The 22796-nt window shown below is 44.8% G+C and overlaps 2 protein-coding genes across 4 annotated transcripts in view; both read right to left on the reverse strand.

Annotated features, from left to right (window-relative positions):
• Positions 1-22796, reverse strand: part of LOC137417057 (uncharacterized) — a 293573-nt gene that overhangs the window by 235526 nt on the left and 35251 nt on the right. The window lies entirely within an intron of this gene.
• Positions 3861-22796, reverse strand: part of LOC137417062 (calcium release-activated calcium channel protein 1-like) — a 40397-nt gene continuing 21461 nt past the window's right edge. For 2 of the 3 annotated variants that reach the window (XM_068102814.2, XM_068102817.2), the window contains exon 5: positions 3861-8988. In XM_068102814.2, the coding sequence (XP_067958915.1) occupies positions 8773-8988 (216 nt within the window). In that variant the 3' untranslated portion in view covers positions 3861-8772. The remainder of the gene's footprint in view (positions 8989-22796) is intronic. The other variant, XM_068102818.2, reaches the window with a different exon arrangement.

Here is a 22796-nt window from a genome sequence, read left to right on the forward strand (position 1 = left end):
CCAGCAAAGGTCACGATAAATGACCGCAGACCGCCAATTGGGAACCACGTAATTAATGGTCTGTACCGTCTGTACTTCAGCACGCCGGACATCTCCATTAACTTTTTTACAGTAATATTTTGGTTCTTTATTAATTATTTGTACCGAATGTATCATGAACAACAAACAGTCAAGGAATATATTATAACGAGTTGAGCCCGCGGAACTTCCGCCCAACACACGGGGAGGATTGGAGGTGTTGGGATGCTTTATAAAGAGGACACACAGCTCCGTGGAATAAATATAATCGTACCTGTCGTTAAGGTGTGTGAACTGTGAATCCTCCTGTTATGACAATAAGATGTGCAGAGAAATGATGTTTGTTTTTGAAGTATAACATTGCCTCGAAAAAAGAAATATTACCTTCACAACAACAAGATCGCTTCGGAAAAATAAATATTATAAATATTACAACAACAACAACAACAACAACAACAACAACAACAACAACGCTTCGGGAAAAAAAAAAGTTACCTTCACAACAACAAAATACGATTGGTATGTGTGTATATGTGTGTATATATATATATATATATATATATATATATATATATATGAACATATATATATATATATACATATATATATATATATATATATATATATATATACATATACATATATATATATACATGTGTCTGTGTATATTGTAGTGGTTACTTTATTCACTTGTCACGGTTACCATTACGATGGGTTTGGTCTAACCCACGCACACGGGCGTTTGGTTGTGTCGTCGTGACGCACGCGCGGCTGTTGGAGCCACGCCCTCCGAAGAGGGTGCTTGGTTTTATATAAGCCGTTACGACTTCCGTTCGCGAGCAGTTGCTGGAGATTTCTGTACAATAAACAACCTTTTATACCCAACGAAATGGCCTCTTCTTGTCGTCTTCGGCAACCGCTAAACTGGTGACCCCGTTGCCCCCGAACGTATTCGGGGGCCAAATGAACACGGCAGGATTGCGACCGCAATTTCTTCCACAAGACTTAAACTCGAACTGCCGGAATTTTAGCAACGACGAGCGGCCATGTGGTTCGCGCATCGCGCTCGGTTCCTCCTCTACGACTAGAGGGGCGAACCAGCTCCGGGACCCTCCGAAGGAACGCCGTTACGGGGCGTTGGCGGCACGGCTGCGCACACAGGCCGAGTACTGCTACTTCGTCGCCTTCACGCACACAGGCCGAGCACCGCTGCTCGTCGCCTCCGCGCACACAGGCCGAGTACTGCTGCTCGTCGCCTTCGCGCACACAGGCAGAGTACTGCTACTTCGTCACCTCCGCGCACACAGGCCGAGTACTGCTGCTCGCCACTCCTACTACTGCTCCTACGGCGGCTCCCGAAGCTGATGCTCCTGCAACTACAGCTACTCAGCTCTTGCGCACGCACGACTGCTTTGTTACCTTCGCGCGCACTGGCGCCTCGTCTTCGCGCGCACTGCTGCTCGCCACTCCCGCAATTCCTACTGCTGCAACTACAACGGCTAACGCTGCTCAGCACCCGCAGCCCGGCTCTGTTCCACCCGCGGCCCGGCTCTGTTCCACCCGCGAACTACGTACACGCCCATGGCGTGCCTTCTGGGGGGGGCACATGTAGTGGTTACCTTATTCACTTGTCGCGGTTAACTTATCCGCATGTGACGGTTACCATTACGATGGGTTTGGTCTAACCCACGCACACGGGCGTTTGGTTGTGTCGTCGTGACGCACGCGCGGCTGTTGGAGCCACGCCCTCCGAAGAGGGTGCTTGGTTTTATATAAGCCGTTACGACTTCCGTTCGCTAGCAGTTGCTGGAGATTTCTGTACAATAAACAACCTTTTGTACCCAACGAAATGGCCTCTTCTTGTCGTCTTCGGCAACCGCTAAAATATACTATATGTGTGGGTATGTATATATGTGTATATGTCTTTGTGTATGTATATATGTGTAGGCGTATATGCGTGTGTGTATGTATGTGTATGTGTGCATATGTGTATGTGTATGTGTATATATATATATATATATATATATATATATATATATATATATATATATAAATATGTGTCTGTGTATGTATATATGTGTCTTTGTGTATGTGTATATGTATATATATATATATGTGTGTGTGTGTTTTTGTAATTTGTTCAGAGTGCCGGTGATAGCTCGCCCACTCTTCATGAAGGACACCGTGTGGATCTTTAATGTTCACCAACTAATACCGGAAGAAGGGACGCCAGTTTAACGTCCATTGGAGGGACGTCAAGGATATTGATGATACTATGATGATACACTGCGTGGAACACCGACCGGGTTGATGGAGTTTACAGCTGGGTCAGGATTCAAATCCAAACTAGACATCCAAGCTGCTGGTCTACGATATAAGAGAGATGTCTGTCTGTGTCGCCATTTTTCTCACAGATGGCTGAACGGATCTTCGTCAAACTTTCAGAGGTTCATCAGTGAGTGCCTGGGGGTGTTTTAGGGGGGGAAAAAAAAAATCCCTCGATAGCGCCGAAGCCTTTTTATATTAGTGACAGTTACATACAAGTACACATTCGCATAAATAAATACAAAACAATCACCAGACATTTGAATACAAATAAATCAAACAATTCTGGAAGTTTACGAATTTGGTAGTACGGCTTCTTCTTCTTCCTGATCAGCATCACACAACTCAGAAACGTGAGCCGCTCCCCTTCCTCCCTCCTCCTCTCTCCTCCCCTTCCCCCCTTCCCCTCCAAGATATAAATTCTCCGTAAAAGAGCTTCCACTTCTGACTGCTCCCCTTCCCTCGTACCCCCCCCCCTCCACTCCCCTTGCCCCAGCCCATTTGTATTGAAATATTAAATTTATGACATCATCAGTCACATGGTTTGGCAGCCATTTTGGATTGAAGGGAAATATAAAATAATGATATCTCTGAAACCTGTAACCCTATCAATGCGAAACTTTACAAATATCATCCAACAGCACTGTTGCATATAGTTTGAAAATTACGTCATAGGTCACGTGGTTTGGCAGCCATATTGGATAGAAAAACGAACCTTATCCAATCAACACGAAACTTCACAAACGTGATCCACTACCCATACATATGCAGAGTGATGGCATCTACCAGTTGTGGGACTATGCGGAGGCATATTGGCGACAGTCGCATTGTTCTAGTTTTTATTTTACGCACACGTACGCATGTTGCAATAACCTCGCAACCACTTCGGGGCGAGTCTAAGAATATATGAATGCCGGTAACACTTCTCGTCACACTGATCACGGAAAATAAAATGGAAACAGAGTAGGACGGGTGGTGTGTGTGTGCTAAGTCAGCATCTGCACCTCGACACATGCACATGGCTTTAAAATGCTTACACTCTGTCAACTTCCATCTTCAAGGAGGGAGCAAAGGAAGGAAGGATGTATGGATGGATGGATGGAGGGAAAGAGGAAAATGAGTAAGCTAAAATGAGGGTGTGATGAGAGATATTAACTGTGAGGGGCCTGATCAAGGCCGTCAAAACAAAGTTGTAAATCGTTCAAAAGGGAACAATCCATGGCATTAGCGAATAGTTGATGTTAAAAAGTAAATCGTTCACGGGCGATTTGGCATTTCATTTCTTCTTTCTACATTTGAAGACAAAATCACAAATGTAGAGCGTGCCTGGACACCAATACAGTTCCACTGCAATACACTTTTGGATGCAAGAGCGTTCCCAGAATGATATCAAAAGGTCACATGATGTTCTCCATTGTATTTTAGGGGCAGGGAAATAGGAGTACAAAACATCCAGAATACACCAGTTTGTTACAAAGTTGTTTTTTTTTCTTCAAGAAAACAGCGATGAATACACATTTAGAGAAACCAAATTTATTCATTAAACCAAACATGAAATTCTATTGCACTGGACCTTTAAGGCCCAAGGAGGCCATTTTTGCCTGCACACGTTTACCTTCTACCTCCTGCAGAAAGTGTCCGTTATACGTACATTTCACCCCAAGAAACCTTTTTGGCTAAGGTGCAAATGCACAAGGCTGGCAGAATGGCCTAGAAGTGCGTACACTCATCTCTAAGCTGTGTAGCCTGTGCTTGAATCCCGACCGAGCTTTAAAACTGTCACATGGTGATTCATCAATGTGTGCACCATCCCTTTGATGGACGTTAAACACACCCAGTTTGTCTTCCAGCATTAGTTGGTGGACGTTAAAGATTCCAGTGTCCTTCACTAAGAGTAGCCGAGCTATCGTCGGCACTATGACAAAATTCCAAATTCTTGCCCTAACTACTGAAGGGAAGGTAATGGCAAACCACCCAGTATAACCCTTGCCAAGAAACTGCTTCAGTAACAGAGTATGGTACATCAGAATCGGAACCAGTGCACGGTGGCCAACTCTTTACAAAACTTACTGTAGCATCTTCAACATACACAATGGAAATGCATATGGGACAGCAACTCTACATCTCTCAAGTTGCAGTGTCTGCTGCGAGTACAATGTCTTCAGAAAAGCAGTTTCCAGTCAATTCCAACATATTTTGTGGACTTAACTCAGACTGGACAGCTAAATGGAGAGCACACGACTAACTGAGCTGTTCTGCTACCCACAATGAATCACGCCAACAGTGCAGTCAATATTATTTTACCGAGCAAAACAACAGCAACAAGTGCCAGTGGACCGACAGCACATACAATTGGTGGAGATAAACGAGTTATTTTCGAGGTAGTACTCATATTGCAACAGGAATAATCTAGATATCCGACACTGGGGGTCACATATGCTCCCTTTATTCACCTTTTAATATTTCATTCCAGAACAGTGTGACGGGTGTACGAGTGAAGGCTTGCCGTTTTACTTTTACGAGTAGTTTAAGGGCTTACACCCCAAGGCTCTTCACTGTACGTTTTATATTACGAGCCTAGCATAAAACTGACCCGTGAGAGTCAGACAAACTCTTTGTCTCTGTAATAAAATAATGAGGCTCCTCTAATGAAAGAAATAAATAAAACACTTAACTGCACTGTTATTTTGATCCAAGAGAAACCCCCACTCACTTTGAGAGCATTGGCAAGTCATCGTCGTTCCCTTTGAGGGTGTTTGGGGAGAGGGGTTTATGTGTGCCCATTACCTGACCCTGGATACCACCAACACATGTACCATGTACAACACATGTACACATGTACAACACATGTACACAATACACAACCACCAACCCACAACAACATCTCCAGCGACACGGCACGCGGTTCCCAGACGCAGTACTCCGTGGTTCAGCGCAGTCAGCGACGAAGTCAGGGCTGCCAAAAAGGAACGACGACGTGCCGAGAGACAGTGGCTGAAGACTGGCCTCAGTCCATAAACAGTCGTATAACATAGCTAAAAGACTAGTCATAAAAATCATTCTGAAAGCAAAAACGTCATATATTTCTGATCGGATTACGAGGAGCTCCTCCTGCAAGCAACTGTTCAGCATTACCAACCGCCTGTTTGCCACCAAAAATAAATCCGTTCTTCCCACTGTGTTTCCTCAAAACGAACTACCCCAACGCTTCCTGCATTTCTTTCACAATAAAATTCAGTCAATAAGAAACAATCTTGACAAGCAGTCACTCCTTTCCTTTGATGATGATGAACACTGCTTTCACGGACGACCTCTTAGTTCGTTTACTCCTGTTACTGAGGAAATTGTCAAATGTACAATCCTCAAGTCAAACACAAAAACATGTGATCTTGACCCCCTTCCCACCAATTTGTTTATTGAGTGTTTGGACACCCTCCTCCCATTTATTACTGCAGTTATCAACGATTCTCTGACTACAGGTTCATTTCCGCCTCTAAGCAAGCTCTTGTTAAACCACTTCTTAAAAAGCCCACCCTTGACCTTAACGACATGAAAAATTACCGTCCTATCTCCAACCTGTCTTTCCTGTCAAAGATCACAGAAAGAATTGTGCTATCACAGATGAATGACCATCTAGTTTCAAATAATCTTTTCAATTCTCACCAGTCAGCATATAGACCAGGCCATAGCACCGAGACCGCTCTCCTAAGAATAACCAATGATCTTCTGACCTCTCTTGACTGTGGTAAGGTTTCCGTTCTTGCTCTTTTGGACTTGTCTGCCGCCTTTGACACGATTGACCATAGTGTCTTAATTCGTTGTCTTGAAATCACATTTGGTATAACTGGTACTCCCCTTTCTTGGCTGATGTCCTATTTTACTGATAGAGTGCAGACAGTTGTTGTCAATGGCCATAAATCAGCCCCTTCTCCGCTTTCCTTTGGCATTCCCCAGGGCTCAGTCCTGGGACCTATCCTCTTTCTTTTGTACACTCAGCCTCTATTTGATCTTGTTGCCAGACATTCAGTTGATCACCACGCCTTTGCGGACGACAATCAGCTGTACAAAGGAAGAAAGATTCAACAAATCGTGCCCACTGTTGAAGTGTTAGACGGCTGTATTGCCGACGTGAAGGCGTGGATGACCCAAAACAAACTTCAGCTGAACGATGCAAAAACAGAGTCTATGATTGTAAGATCGCACAGATGTCCTCTACAATGTTCACTTCCTACCACTATTCATGTTGGTGAAACCGATGTAAACTTTGTTTCGTCGGCCAAGAACCTTGGTGTGGTTTTCGACTGTAACATGACATTTTCCAAGCAAGTACTTCAAACTTGCAAATCAGCATACTTTCAGCTGCGAAAGATCGCATCCATTCGCCACTTTCTTACTCCTCAAGCTGCTCTAACTCTGGTCTGTGCCCTTGTCCTCTCAAGGCTAGACTATTGTAATTCTTTGTATGCTGGCTGCCCTCAGTTTCTCTTGGATAAGTTACAAAAGGTTCAAAACTCTGCCGCTCGTCTTGTCTGCAAGGCGAAGAAGTCTGACCATGTTACTCCGCTTCTTGAATCTTTACATTGGCTGCCTGTCTCTGCTTGTGTGCAATACAAAATTTGCACACTATGTTATAAATCATTGTGTGGAACGGGACCTCACTATCTCTCCGATTTGCTCACTCTCTATGAACCTCGGCGACGGCTTCATTCAAGCGACGACTCTATGACATCAGAGCCGCCACGCACCAGCACCAAGTCGTTTGGCGAGATATCCTTTTCCTTTGCTGCACCTCTGCTCTGGAATGACTTGCCTTCCTCTGTTCGACATGTTGACTCTCTTCCTGCCTTTAAAACCTCCCTCAAAACCTATCTGTTTCACAAGTCTTTCAAAGTCTAAGTCCTGTTTTCCCTTTGGTGTGCGGTGGGACAGAGATCGAGAGTATGTCTGTGTACATGTGCGGGGGAGGGATGGGGAAGAGGAGGGGAGAGTACACATCTGTGGGTTTTGAATGGGGAGGGAGAGGAATAGGGCAAGAGTGAAGGTGTGTCTGTGTGTGTATGTTTGTGTATGTGTGTGCAGTGTGTGTGCGTTCGCATGATAATGTAAAGCGCCACGAGGGTTGATGGGGCTATCACAAGGCTCCTTTATTATTATTATGTAAAATTTTGTGGAGATCAAGCCATGTTTTATTTTTTCTATGATTTTCAGATGGACATATATGCATACATATACGCATACCTTCTTTAATATAGTAGGATTTATCTTATTTTGTATGGAGCACAAGGCTACAGGCTAGCGTCATTGGCTGAGGGTGCGGGTGGCCCACTGATGCATTTCCCTCTGCTGGTTCATGCAAGAATCTGGAACTTTACATGGTGACGGTTACTCTTTGCAAAGGACACCACGGGATATTTGACGTCCACCAACAAATACTGGCAGATGGGATGCCCAGTTTAACACACGACACGACACGACGAATCACCCTGCCTGTGAAACACCGGGATGATAGTTTATAGCCGGGTCGGGATTCCGTCCCAGAGTAGACACATTAGAGGCGAGTGTGCGTACCTCTCGGCCATCCTGTCAGCCCATCCTTTACTTAATACCTTATCAACATTATTTCTGTTTCGAGACTTCTACTTTTATTGTTCATTTGCTTTGTCCCTTTAAAAAAAACAAGTCAAAGCGGATTACTGTACAATATAGGATTATTTTATGCGATAAAATAATTATGCACACCTTAACCTCTCTCGGTACTAGAGCTTACAATGCGGTCTCCAAGCCAAACACGGGATTGTTACTATACCTTATTTAAGCATCTGCAAGAACAACGTAACACTCTTGCACAAAGACTATTTTTTCCAAAATAAAAATCCAATTCAAGTACCAAAGGGCACCAAATATATTTCTCCCAATGCTCCTGCTGCAATGAGCCTCTTGTAACTCGTCTCCATTAGTGGGTTTGCACATTCCCAGCAACGTCTCCATTCACTGGATTTTGTGACAGCAACTCGTTGGGGATTTGGAAAATCTCGCTCAAAGCTAAGAGCCACAATTTTCCCAACGCATGATATCAACGCTACAACTAAAAGCCACCATAATATTGTGTACCTTCATTTGTCATCGCGTGCATTCTTTCACCAATGTAGGCCAGGTGATTGATCAATGAGAATAGCGAGACTTCCACATTGTCCACCATTGCTGTGCCCTAGAGAAAGGCTTTATGACATGGCTCACACGCACTGCATAGACCTCACACGCAGAATAAATAGCGGAATTGCATCACAATGGGTCCTACGAAGTGACACTCTAAACAATGGTGGAAGCAAACTTAACACCACAACCGGCTTAAACCGCATTATCCCTCAAATGGAGATAAGGTATTACACTTGGTTCAAACTTCATGCCTTTTTCTCGATGAGCATCCTTTCAGACTTGCTCTCCAGGGCCCGTTCCATCAAGCTCTCCACGTAGCCGACTCAGCTCTGCTATTTCCTGGCTATGACGGGCAGTCTTATGTGCGACGAGTGACCGGTAGAAGTGAAGTGTAAAGAAACAGAAGAGGAAGAGTACGGGCACAATGATAGCAGTGGCTGCACAAGCAGCTTGCAATCCCACGGTCAAACCTCCCTTTTCTTCCGTTGGCTGAGAGGAAAGAAAATGGAATGGAACGAAAGGAGGATTTGAAGGGAATGAGGAAATGAAGAATAGAGTGTGATTGAGACAGGGTGGTGGGGGTCAGGGGACGGAGAGGTGTACATTAAAATATCAAATATGTAACATTGTCTCAGGTGAAAAAAAAGAAAAAAGTAAGAAAACAATCACAATTTTACAAGACTCATAAAAATGGGAAGAAGTAAACAAAGCAAACATTAAAAGGAAGCAAATGACAACTCCATTCAAGTGAGCCATGTCCAATTAAATTCACAAACAAAAATTTTCATTCATGCACACATTTCATAGTGGAAGTACAGGTATACCTCGCTTAACGCTGCCCTGCAAAACACAGATTCGTATAACGCTGTTTGTTCGAGAGAAGATTTTTATGATTAAAAAAAAAAAATGAAGATCCAGAAGACGTAGCATTCGCCGGCTGTCTCTCTGTCTCTCTGTCTCTCTGTGTCTCTCTGTGTCTCTCTGTGTCTCTCTGTGTCTCTCTGTGTCTCTCTGTGTCTCTCTCTCTCCTGTATTTTCATGTGAGCCTGGTGTTGGCGAAGCGGTTAGGGTGCCAGCTTGGGATCCTAGGTTCGAATCCCGGTTGATCGCTGAATTAACGCCAGGGGGGTTGACTCAGCCTGTCATCCTTCCGAGGTCGGCAAATTGAGTACCAGCTTGCTGGGATGAATGATCACGGTGTGTACCCCGATTTAGAATAGGTGCACCGTATCCCTGCGCATCGCAAGAGGCGACCAAGGGTTGGCGTCTGGATGGGCATCCGGCCATGAAAAACATTGCCTCAAACAGGGAACCATGATTGTCATGGGGCCCGCAAGGCTAATCACCGCTCTAGCGGGGAAAATGGCCTTAAAACGATCATTCATTCATTTTTCACTGTATTTTCATGAGCATTTTATTCCCATAATGTCTACAAAGAGGATTGCATGTATTAGTGATGGAAATCTGACAAAAGGAAAACAATCACATAGGATGTGAAAATGCAAGTGTTAATTAAGGTGTCAGGTGGAAGTGGATCGTTCGTTAAACTTGGCTACGTCGACCATTAACAACAACAAAAAAAAAACACCTTTAGAGGCCATTTTTCCCCGCAAGCGGGGGTTGGCCTTTTTTGGGGACCATGGTTGTTGTTTTTTTTTTTTGGTCCCCTTTTTGAAGCAATGTTTTACGGCCGGATGCCCTTCCTGCCGCCAACCCTTTTTGTCACCTTTTTACGACAAACAGGGAATTACCAAACAAACAAACGACAAACAAACAGGGAATTTCGCATGTGGAAAGTGAACTGGTACTCAATTTGCCGACCTCGAAAGGATGACAGGCTGAGTCAACCCCCCTGGCGTTAATTCAGCGATCGACCGGGATTCGAACCCAGGATCCGAGGATCCTAAGCTGGCACCCTAGCCGCTAGCCCAACACCAGGCTACGTCGACCATTAGAAGAAGTATAAACAATGCAGACAAGATAAAGGCTTCTGCCCAGTCCGCCACTCAAGGAGCAGGGTAGGAGCGATGGAAATATGTTTTTATTAACGTTTGTATGTACGTATGTCAAGTAGTAGATTTGTTATTGCCTAAAGTTCAGTTATAGACGTTGGGTGCTAATGTGTTATGATTTATATGATGTCTAAAAATGCTATTTCATAAAGTAAATAAAGGGTTTTTGCTTCGTTTTAGTTTTGGATGAGGAAAGGCTTAAAATGAGGTCATGCTAAACAAATTGTATACGTGTGCTTTTTTCGAGGCTGGTCGTAAAACCACGCCCACATGCGCTTGTTTTTGCGTAATGTAGAATGACATGATCGTTAACCATATATATTTTGTTTTAATCTCAGCAACACATGACTCTGTATAAACATGCTTTGGATTACTCATGTACACAAACCCATAAAATATATGGGTTTGTTTGGCTAAGCATACACTCTCCTCTTTGTGAGTTACAGTTCTGTTTTCTCGGAGCCCAGAGAAACAATTGGTCCAAATGATAAAGGGCTGACTCCCCCGAATGATAACGGTGGGAGGAACCTCTCCCAGTGTTGTTTGTTCCCTCGGAGATTTCCTGATAAAACGTGTCCCTATATAAATGGACTGGGAATCAATGTGTTTTCAGGAAGGCTTGACTTGGCATGTTCTTGCTGTAGATTGCTGTAGACGTCGGCCTCCTCCGGATCCGTATAAGTTGGTTCTTTAATAAAGCTGCGCCATTCCAGGCTATTGTGGACTTCTTTTGCAAACGAAGAGCTGATTCTTCACAGATGGTACCAGGAGTGGGGTGTCAACAGACGCGGAGGACGGGAAACGGAGCCCGATGGACAGGAGGAAGGCTGACCTGAGGCCGGCGCCGGCACGTTGATTTGATTAAAGGTGGGAGTTGTTTTATATCAGAGGGCTATTATTCCAAATTCGTACCTTCCTCCCTCGCGCGGGTTCAGTCTCCTTGTCTTCCCCGCTGTCTGCACTCGAACAGAAATTGTAAGTAGAGGCTCATTTAGGCCTCAGAATGGCGTAGCTTTGTTAAAGCCAGGATAAACAAGTAAGGATAAACAAGTAAGGACTTAACAGTAAGCTTAAAGTTACAGTTAGCACCAGGAGGGGAAAATGAGGTCGGACAGCCATATAGGTTGAAACCAGGTGGCCAAGATTTTTCCAGGAAGGAACAGCCCAGAGACAAGATGGGGTATGCCATTGCATGCCAGGGAACGAAGGGCTGTGGCTAAACTTAGATAGAAAGCCATAGGAACATAGAAGGCCATAGGAACATGGCCAGTAAAAGGATTTGCGCAGGATATCGGTGAAGATAACGTTCGGTAAAAGGGAAGGGGGGAAAGTGAGGTCGAGCCAGGCCGAGAACTTTCCAGGAAGGAACAGCCCAGAGACAAGATGGGGTATGCCATTGCATGCCAGGGAAAGATGGGCTGTGGTGAACTTAGAAGGTCCAGATAGAAGCAGGCCAGGACCTGGTGGACAAGAGAAAATAAATAAGCTCACAGGAAATGGGCCAGGTGAAACAATTAAGGAGGTAGTTAAGCAAGCAAATCAGCGGCTAATGCCGCTCGTCCATAATCCGGACCAAGACCCCGCGAAAGGGGAGGTAGCCACCATGCCCCCAACCCCCCCCCCCCCCAAGACCTGAGCTCAGCCCCGGGGCTCTAGGCAACACCCCAACACCCCCCGCCCTGCCTCCCCTTTCCACCTCAACCCACCCCCCGTCCAAACCCGTCCCAAAAAAATCCTTTTCCTTGAATGAGAGACGTAACATGAATGAGGAATGAATGTATATTGGGATGTTAATTGACGTGTGTGTCTGGCCAATGTGTTTGTCTGTGTGTCATGTGCAAAGCAGAGGGTTTCGGTGTGAAACTTTGTAAGCGATCTGCTCGACTTGGGGGAAATTCAGGCCGGGAATGTCCATTTTAACGTCTATCCGAGAGAACAGGCGAGGTCCTGAACTGAGTCCGGATTTTCATCTGTTTGGGAGTTGTTTGGGAAGCGAATTGATATAAATCGGGTCAGGAAAGCACCCGGAGTGCCCTTGTCGATTTACTGTTGATATGAAGCGGTTTCTTGGAAATGGTTGCAGAATTCGAATCAATATGTGTGTTTTACTTGAATTGAAGAGTTCATTCAATGGCAGATATTGTGTATTGTATGTGTGGGATGTATCGCTGAGGCAGCTCACCTTTGGAATTGGTGTCATATAGTGCATTTTGGGTCAGAGAGGTCAAGCGTCGGAGATCCTGTTAGCTAGGGATGAGTTCTGACAGCTCAATGTTCTGACAGCTCACTGCATGTCAGGTCGTAGATTTGTTATGACAGCACTTTGTTATGACAGCCGACTGCATGTCCCAACGCGAGGTAAACCCCGCCGCGAACGCGAATAGAGCGGCGTGCAGGGAGTGTTGGGATTCGTGTGGAGGCACGAGGGTGCGCGCCAAGACGGGGGGGGGGGCGGCGTGGCGTCATCGCGTTAAGATGGTTGTGCCAAGTCGATCGGCGATCTCTGAATTTAAATCGGATTTTTGTCATGTGTGTTGTGAAATTAAACGTCTATCCGAGAATCCTGGCAATGTTCGTTTAATTATCTGCTCAGAGTGCCGGCGATAACTCGCCCACTCTCAGAGGAGGATGTGTGCCCAAATGCATTGTGGGTCATTTCGACTTTGCTGGATGTCGGACGTTCACATGTCAGTATCTTGTCAGAATCTTCTTCTTCATGTCATGTCCTTCATCCTTCATCTTCTTGTCAGAATTAGACATGAGTCATGAGCCATGTCGGAATAGTGGCCGGCTGCGACATATATGCCAGGCAATGTCACAGGACGAATACGTTATTTAAGATGGATTTATAAGATGGATAGATGGATGGATTTATTTAAGATGGCTAAAATAAACGATTTCAAGACAGAGTAATTAATTTCCGGAGTCAAGTTCCAACAGGAAGTCTTGTTCATACAGTAAGGTACAGTGCGGAGTGGCGGCTGGAAGAAGCATCGAAGCATTTGGGATGATCGATGCGCCGGACAAAGGGTATGCTGGCGAACGATGCTGATAAGGTTAAGTTATTAAAACGCATATGGGTCTGGAGGCAGATAATGTGGGACAAGCTGCCTCACGGGCGCTGCAGGGAGAGTATTTGGAAATTCAATAATTTGAGCAGAAATGTCACGTTTCAACAGAACGCTGATCCGAGGAAAGAGGAATATCGAGGTTTCAACTGTCGGTATGTGGTGTGGCTTGTGCCAAGGTGTGGACGCGAGGAGGTGCGTTGATGAAGCGTTGTGCGAACGAGGAAGGATGTGCGAAAGGTGTGCACCAGGTAGAGAGGTGCTGCATTGTAGAGCACGTACGGAAGTCCCTGGACGGATTGTGACGGTTGTTGGATTCGTAGAAGTTAGCATTATGCTATGTAGAGCCACATTAATGGTCATTTGTCCATTGTCGCCGGACTTGCATTACTTGTGGGATAATAAAGCGCTGGTTACCCCAATTTGAAGTTTGACCTTTCGAAGTTTATTTGACCTTTGTTCGAGATATGTAAGGGTAAGAGGTCAGAGGTAATTCACTAACCTTGGAAGAACGACAGGCGGAGTCAGTCTACAGGGTGTTGCTTTAACGATAGGATATATAGGACTTAAATCTGGAGAATATCGGGACATTATATTGTGGGTAAAACCAAAATCATGTACATAATTAGTGGACAGAGAATATCGAGTTTTTTGTGTACAGTACGCTTGGAATTTAATTTAACCGGGCCGAGCGGTGGGGATTTGAGATGGATTTGAGTCACGTTAAATGGAGGACATTTGTGAGGATGAAGAGATGCAAGTAACGTGGATTAAATTGTGGTATCACGAGTTGGGTGCCAGAGATATTGTGGTTATTATAACTCACTGATTATAGGGGGCGCCGGGCGCACCGAGTACAGATCGGGTTGCATGATGGAGCACGCATGCATGGATTTTGGCTTTGCGAGGCCCCGGATAGAAATTGGCATTTCGATGCTGTGGATTATATTGTACCTGCCCGGAAAGGGGATGTCCTGTGCTGGGGCTGACGACATGCCTCTGTTATTTGTCTGTCTGTCGGTCTGATTGTAAGTCTTTGGTACTGGGAGGGCTAATTGAGTGCTCAGGCGTCATTGTTCCATGGAGGCAGGTCCGGGGGTTTTGGTCCAGCCTGCAAGGAGTCCAGGGGCTTGTTTTAGGGCTGGGTCGCCAAAAATGGGATGCTGTGCCCATCTGGATGTAAAATTATCCATCAAGGACGGGGAATAATGTGCAGTGTGATTGGGTAAGAGGTAAAGGCCATAAAACACCAACCCCATGAGGAACGAAATAAATGGAGAGATGTTGGGATCTCATGATGGTTGGGATTGAAGAACAACCTACTGGGATTTCAAACCTGTGTTTGGGTCTGGGGCAACTGGGTGATGGGCAATAGTGTATGAGTGAGTAATTATGATCTGTTTAAGTGTAAGAGGCGGTGGAGAAGAAAGGGGTGATGAAAAGTTATTTGTTTTAGTGTGAAGTAGGTTGGTTGCTTATTTGTCACAGTAAGATGAGAGTTGTGTTTTTAAGCTTGGTCTTTGAATGAATTGTTGCTTGGAATGTGTTGATTGGAAAAGTGATTTCTGATCGCTGATCCGATCTGGTTTTGAATTGTTTGATTTAATTTTGAATTGATTGGAGGTAATAAGGATTTGTGTTGATTTCCTGATTTGAGTTCATCTGGAAACAAAGACAGATGGGATTAATGTGTATATCAGGAACAATTTGGAAAAGAAATATGGATATATGACATTACTAAAATATAACCAAGCAATTGAGAGTTCTTGGGTTAATGGGATATAAATAAATGCATCTACAAGTTGATGGTTTATAAAAATTTAGGTCTGGATGATACTTAAACGATGAACAATGTTGGCAATATACAAAGAATGTGACTTGTTTTTTGGGGGGAAAACATGTGGTTTAAATTTGGTTGGCTAAGTTTTAAAGATGGAGATGTTTCGCAGAACTCTTATGATTATTTACATGAGTGGTGGACTATTCCATGGCGAAGCATTTTTCAGTTTTTATGATTAAGGTTTAAGGTCTTTATGATCTGTTTAGTGTATTTTTCAAAGGAGAGGGTTTTGGTCAATGATGATGCCAAGATTCCGGATGTGGATACTGGGAAACCATCGATGTTGGGGGGAATGAAGATTAATTCAGATTTAGCGTAGTTAAGTTCGAGGAAGCTGATCTGAAGCTAGAATTTTATTTCAGTTAGGCAGTTTGTCAGGATAGAGTGGGTGGTGGTGGAGCACGATTTGGTGGAGATGAAAAAGCTGGATGTCATCGGTGAAGCAGTGGAATTGGAGACCATGGTGCATTGGCTATGGTGCATGACGGATTAAGTGACCAAGGGGGGATAGGTACAGGACGAAGAGGAGGGGGCCAAGAACTGAACCTTGGGGGACACCTTAAGGGGGAGTGAATTGTGGTGATTAAGCTGTTGTAGATGCTGTCAATTTTGCTTTGGATGAATGGTCCAGGAAGGAAGGAGGGTGCAGGTGGCACCAGGTGTGAGTGCACAGGTGTGCACCAACAGGTGTGTGGAGCAAGGTGGTGGTATCCAGGGAGCTGAGGAGTTTGTTCACGTTGTAAAGTTTGTTTATTTAGTTTGTTTATTGTAGAGAAGAGTGCTTTTGGGATTCCGGAGCCAGAGTGGATAATTTGAGGGTAGTAGGTGGAGTAGAGGACATCTTTACAGTGCTGTAGGTGGTCCTTGTAGGCTTGGGGGTGAACTAATTTGGGTTTAATAGGCACAAGCTGGTCTAAACAGGGTGAGGAGGATGGTGTGATTGATGATGTCAAAGGAGGCGTTGAGGTGAGGAGGATGAAAATGTTGAGGTTGCCGGCGTCAGAGGAGAGAAAAGGTCGCTGGTGATTTTGAGGAGAGCAGTTTCAGTACTGTGGCTGGAGCAGAATCCGGATTGGGATGTTTCATACAGGTTATTGGCAGAGTGGTGATGTTTGAGTTGAGTGGCCACAGCACGTTCCAAAATTTTTGACAGAAAGGGTAGATTGGAGATGAGTCTGAAGTTATTTAGGGTGTCAGGGTTTAGTCCAGGGTTTTTCCAGAATGGGGGTGAAGTTTCACGAGTTTTTGGGGAAATCGGTATGTGAAGCTGGATTAAGTTGGAACTGCTTGATGAGCCATGGAGATGGATTGGGTTTTGTTGTTGGTTGTCTGGGAGTTCGGTTGTTGCATCGCCAAAGGTTTCTGTGTGGTGGACACACTCGTTGGCTGTTGTCTTGTGTGACGTGGGTGGAGATGTATGTGGCTGTGTGTGGCTGCCTGGAGGGGAAGGCGGCTACAGTGGTTGATATTGGTTGTGGGTTGTCCGGGGTGCTTCGATTTGCATAAGGGGTGAAGATTGGGATATTACATTATTTTGAGTAAGTATTGGCATGAGTAATTACAGAAGTAATTATGAGTTATTATGAGTAATTAGTGGTATGAGTATTAGTTATGAGTTCCAGGTGTTGAGCTAGTTATGCTAGTTATCCAGCTAGTTATGAGTAAGTGATTATTTTAGTAAAATTACATGTTTCGCTGTGTTGTGGATCTGGGGACAAGCTAGTTTGATGGGTACCCTGGGGTCTTCAGCGTGTCTATGTGTTTGTCTGGCTGTTACACTAGACTCTGGGATGTGTTTTCATGAGACGAATTTCAGAATTGATGACAATTCAGTGAGTATGGTGGACAACGTGAAGTGGCTGGTGTGAAGGAAGGGGTTGGGAAAGATGGACCCCCTTCACGAATACCCAGTAGGGTAGCTTAATTTCAGACATAACAGTGAGAATCTATTGTGAGCGAATCACAGTGGGTGAGGAAAACATTGTGTGTGACCAGACACCAGAACTGACCAGAATTGAAATTGGAAGTAGACCAGGTTATTTCTATTATTTGTTTATTCGTGAAAATAAATAAATAATAGGGGGAGGTTCATGGAGGTTAATGGTGGTTTGTTTGTATTAATCGAGGTTAATGGTGGTTTGTGTTTGTGTTAATGGAGGTTAAAGGTGGTTGGTTTGTGGTAATTCTAGTTGAAACTCTCGCTGAAGTAATTTTCGTTTATTTTTATTTTTTGATTCGATTTGAGAGTTGAGATGATTGATTTTTTTATTAATTTTATAATTTTATTTTTATTGATGTTGGAAACAGGTAATGGGATGCTGAGAGAAGGATTGAATTTAATTTGAATTGGACTGGATTAAATGGGATTGAATTTAAAAATTGAATATTGGATAAAATTGGATCCACTTGAAAAAAGTGGATTAGGAAATTGGAGACCTGTAGACCAGGCGCTCCCAGGAGACTTGTGGACCAGGTGTTCCACCAGAGGGAAAAGACCAGGTGTTCGTGGAGCACTTCACCTGCAAGAACGCCTTGGAACCAAGGTGGAAGGGACCAGTCCAGGTGTTGCTGACTACACCAACGGCAGTCTTTTGCGAGGGCAAGACTTCGTGGATCCACGCCACGCACTGTAAGTTGGCCATACAAGCACCAGACACCACACCCCCAGAACACAGTAAGGATGGGCCTAATCATAGGTACAATACTATTGATAGCGACAGCAGCTAGGGGAAATTCCGATTCCAATAGATGCGAAAACGAAACCCGACACCTCACCGTAACATGGGGACAAAGAGTATCACTACCATGTTTCGAACAGAAAGCCCTGCACACAAATTGGGTGAACATAAATTGGCTAGCACTGTCGGCAGGGCCTGGACGCGTTGGCATGGTACTACAAAAGCAACGAGAGTTCCGGGAAGACGGGCAAGCTAGCATTAAGACCTTGGCCCAACCAGGATACCAATGGGGAACCCCTGATTTTAAGCTACAAACACGCACGCGCCTAGAGAAAGGCATGACTATGCAGGTCCGGTGCAGCGTCTGGACCCCTGGCGCGGCCGGTGGCGAAAGGAACTACATACCATGCATCGAATACATACTCACGCCACAACCCCAGAATAAGGCCCCAAAGAAGGGTGAAAACACATATTGGAAAGTGGCCAGGGAAGTGGCAACAATTCAAAATAGGACACACTGCTGGTCGTGCATGCGCTTTCCCCAAGCAGGCACCACAGGAATACACATGATAGTGCTACCTCTGTCCCTCAATGACCTCTGCTCACAACCTATCGATTCCCCATGTTTAGTCACCACGCTGGAAAGAGAAGGGGTTGACAACGGCAAGAGTTGCAATCGACAATTTAATTATCGCCCGTCAATGATTGCCCATGTGGCCGAGAGGCCTGCCCCCGTCTGGGTCAAACCACAGAAAGGGAGGGTCTGCCTCCAGGGTTCCGGCCACTTGCGTATGGGAGAATCAGAATGCGCCTACACTCTCCCCGGGAAGCTGGGACAAGGGAGCTCGGGGATTACATTACGAATAGTACTGCAAGATAAACACAACCACAACATAACAGCTATAACATTCTCTAGGGGGGTTAGTAGGATTAATGGGGTGGTAAAGGGACTCCAGTGCTTATCCACCCACCTGGTCCCACCCCATGGGACAATGTTTATATGCGGCGACAAGGCTTACCCCTATTTACCAAATAATTGGGGGGGCACATGTTATCTGGGTTCAGTCCTTCCTGACGTTGAGATACTGGATGAGCTAGACCCAAAGTCCTTGGACAGGCGTTATAAGAGGTCAGTCATGAACGAAGATGGAACCACTAAACTACACGGGAGTCTATGGGAAAAGGTGTTTGGTTTCTTCTTCCCAGGAGCGGGCACAGTCATGGATAGTTTCCGGATAGATAAATTGGCTTTGGCCCTAGAAAAGGTGGCAAACGACACCGCTACGGCTCATGACATACTATTGGACACGGTGATTCACATGCGTACAATGGTGATGCAGAATCGGGTGGCTTTGGACATGCTCTTGGCAGAGAAAGGAGGGGTATGCGGAATTATAGAGGGAAAATGTTGCACTTACATACCCGATCCATCTGAAGGAGTGTCAGCCGCAATAGTGAGACTAAGGGAAACTAGCCACGCCCTGACAATCGATCGGATCGCGCGCGAGAACTCTTATAAATTTAGCTGGCTCACTGACTGGTTCCAGGGATGGACGGGCACCATAGTGAAGTGGTTATTGACCGCACTGGCTGTGATAATCGGGGTAGTAATTTGGGGGGCACTAATGAAATCTCTAGTCCTCCTCTGTATGAGAAAGTATTTTACAGGATGGAAAGTGAAAAAGCCGCCGACAACAACTATGGCTCTGACCACAGAGGCCGTCGACCTGAACGGGTCCTTCAACAAGGCAGTTGCGACCGGCGCTCCAGAAAATTGCATTGAATTTTGTGGCAACTGTGATACTTGTGTGGATCCCATGTGGGAACTGGCTGCTGCCTGTAACGGTGTATGTGATGACTGTGATACTTGTGCTATAAACCCCTTGCGTGTACTGGCTAACGCTGCTTATGTATTACAAGCTGACAGCTGCACGCCCCCTTTAAACCCAACTATGGATCTGATTGCGACGCTGGGTCTGGCGGTTGAGGGACCCGACGCGGATGTCCTAGACCCGCAAGCTGACCAGGCGCCCATGGGAGACTTTGACATAAAGGAAGTCCCTCTCTTTTCTTCAAATGTTTCGGATCTCTTTGATCCAAATGTTTCGGATCTCTTTGACCCACATGTTTCGGATCTCTTTGCTTCAAGTGATTCGGATTCGGATTCGGATTTTTACGCTCTGTACCCTGACCAGGAAATTGAGACACGAGATACTGACAATATTTTGTATTCCCCAGAACAGCAGCACGTGAGGGACCTCATGGGCATGATCGTTGATTAACTTCGAAGATCTGCAAGGACTGGGTCTGCAAAGGGTGGGGGGAGCCAGTTCCGCAGGGGAAGTGATGCACCCTCTGGCGGAGCAGAACCTCATCTGGACCAGACCTCTTCGTTGTGGATCCGAAACGTTAATGGACTTTCATGTTCTGAGCCCTCAGGCTCCGAGCACGCACCACACGACACGTTCGCCAAATGCACGGGCGAGGCGCTTTGGGCGCACGATATGCCCTTGGGAGATACCCGCATTACACAATTATTTTTTTAATACCCGCATTACGCAATTATTTTTCAATAAAGCCCGATGTGGCACGTTGTCTCTTAAGATACTTTGTCTCGACGAGACAAGAGGAAGGAATGTCAAGTAGTAGATTTGTTATTGCCTAAAGTTCAGTTATAGACGTTGGGTGCTAATGTGTTATGATTTATATGATGTCTAAAAATGCTATTTCATAAAGTAAATAAAGGGTTTTTGCTTCGTTTTAGTTTTGGATGAGGAAAGGCTTAAAATGAGGTCATGCTAAACAAATTGTATACGTGTGCTTTTTTCGAGGCTGGTCGTAAAACCACGCCCACATGCGCTTGTTTTTGCGTAATGTAGAATGACATGATCGTTAACCATATATATTTTGTTTTAATCTCAGCAACACATGACTCTGTATAAACATGCTTTGGATTACTCATGTACACAAACCCATAAAATATATGGGTTTGTTTGGCTAAGCATACACTCTCCTCTTTGTGAGTTACAGTTCTGTTTTCTCGGAGCCCAGAGAAACAATTGGTCCAAATGATAAAGGGCTGACTCCCCCGAATGATAACGGTGGGAGGAACCTCTCCCAGTGTTGTTTGTTCCCTCGGAGATTTCCTGATAAAACGTGTCCCTATATAAATGGACTGGGAATCAATGTGTTTTCAGGAAGGCTTGACTTGGCATGTTCTTGCTGTAGATTGCTGTAGACGTCGGCCTCCTCCGGATCCGTATAAGTTGGTTCTTTAATAAAGCTGCGCCATTCCAGGCTATTGTGGACTTCTTTTGCAAACGAAGAGCTGATTCTTCACACGTACATATCTATGTCTTTGTAAATACAGTATATCGTACTGATATAATCATCTTACTACGATGTAGCAATGGCGTATGTAATCATATGTATGCATGTATGTATGTATGTATGCATGTACAGTCACGTGAAAAAGTAAGTACACCCCATGTAAAGGTTTGACTTTTTCAACATATTTCAACATACAGCTATTTGATCTTCATTTCAACAATATTGACAGATAAAGGTGATATAATATAACAAATATCATGACACATTTACATTTTGTAGTCCATTGTATAATTTAAATAAACATAAATGCAAATTTCGCATGTGGAAAAGGTAAGTACAACCCTACATTTATCACTACTTCAAATACCTAAAATTAGAATCAGGTGCACCAGCTCTGGTGCAAATGATTAGAACATTGTTAGAGAGGATCTTGGAGGAACCTGTCTTATTTAAACCTCAGACATTTAGTTTGGTTTGCTCTTTGTTGTTGAAGTGTGCGGCGTCACCATGCCTAGATCAAAAGAGCTCTCTGATGCCTTCAGAAAGAAGGTTATAGATGCCCACAAGTCTGGGAAGGGATTTAAAAAGATCTCCAAACAATTCGAAATGAATCATTCGACTGTCCGGAAGATCATCTACAAGTGGAGAAGATTCCAAACAACTGCCAACTTGTTCAGGCCAGGCCGCCTCAGCAAGTTCAGCCCGAGAGCAGACCGCAAGATGCTGAAAGAAGTCTCTAAGAACCCCAGAATGTCATCACAGGACCGACAGGCATCTCTTGCCACTGTTGATGTCAAAGTGCACAGGTCTACCATTAGAAAGAGGCTGCACAAATTTGATCTACATGGGAGGTGTGCCAGGAGGAAACCTTTGCTGTCCAGAAAGAACATCAGGGCAAGACTAAAGTTTGCCAATGAACACCGAGGCAAAGATCAGCACTTCTGGAACAATGTGCTCTGGACAGATGAGTCAAAGTTAGAGCTATTTGGCCACAGTACCAGAAGACATGTTTGGCGAAAACCAAAGACAGCATTTGACCACAAGAACCTGATACTAACTGTAAAGCATGGTGGTGGAAATATTATGGTTTGGGGCAGCTTTGCTGCATCAGGGCCTGGGCAGCTCACCATCATAGAATCCACTATGAATTCTTCATTGTACCAGAGGGTGCTTGAGGATAATGTGAGGCCATCTGTCGGAAGTTGAAGCTCAACCGAAGGTGTACCTTGCAACATGACAATGACCCTAAACATACCAGTAAATCCACCAAGGAATGGCTGAAAAGAAAGAAATGGAGGGTTCTGGAATGGGCAAGTCAAAGCCATCGAGATGTTGTGGGGGGATTTGAAACGAGCTGTGCATGCAAGAA

This window comes from Myxine glutinosa, chromosome 3, assembly GCF_964187855.1.
Source record: "Myxine glutinosa chromosome 3, kmMyxGlut1.1, whole genome shotgun sequence".
Taxonomy (NCBI): domain Eukaryota; kingdom Metazoa; phylum Chordata; class Myxini; order Myxiniformes; family Myxinidae; genus Myxine; species Myxine glutinosa.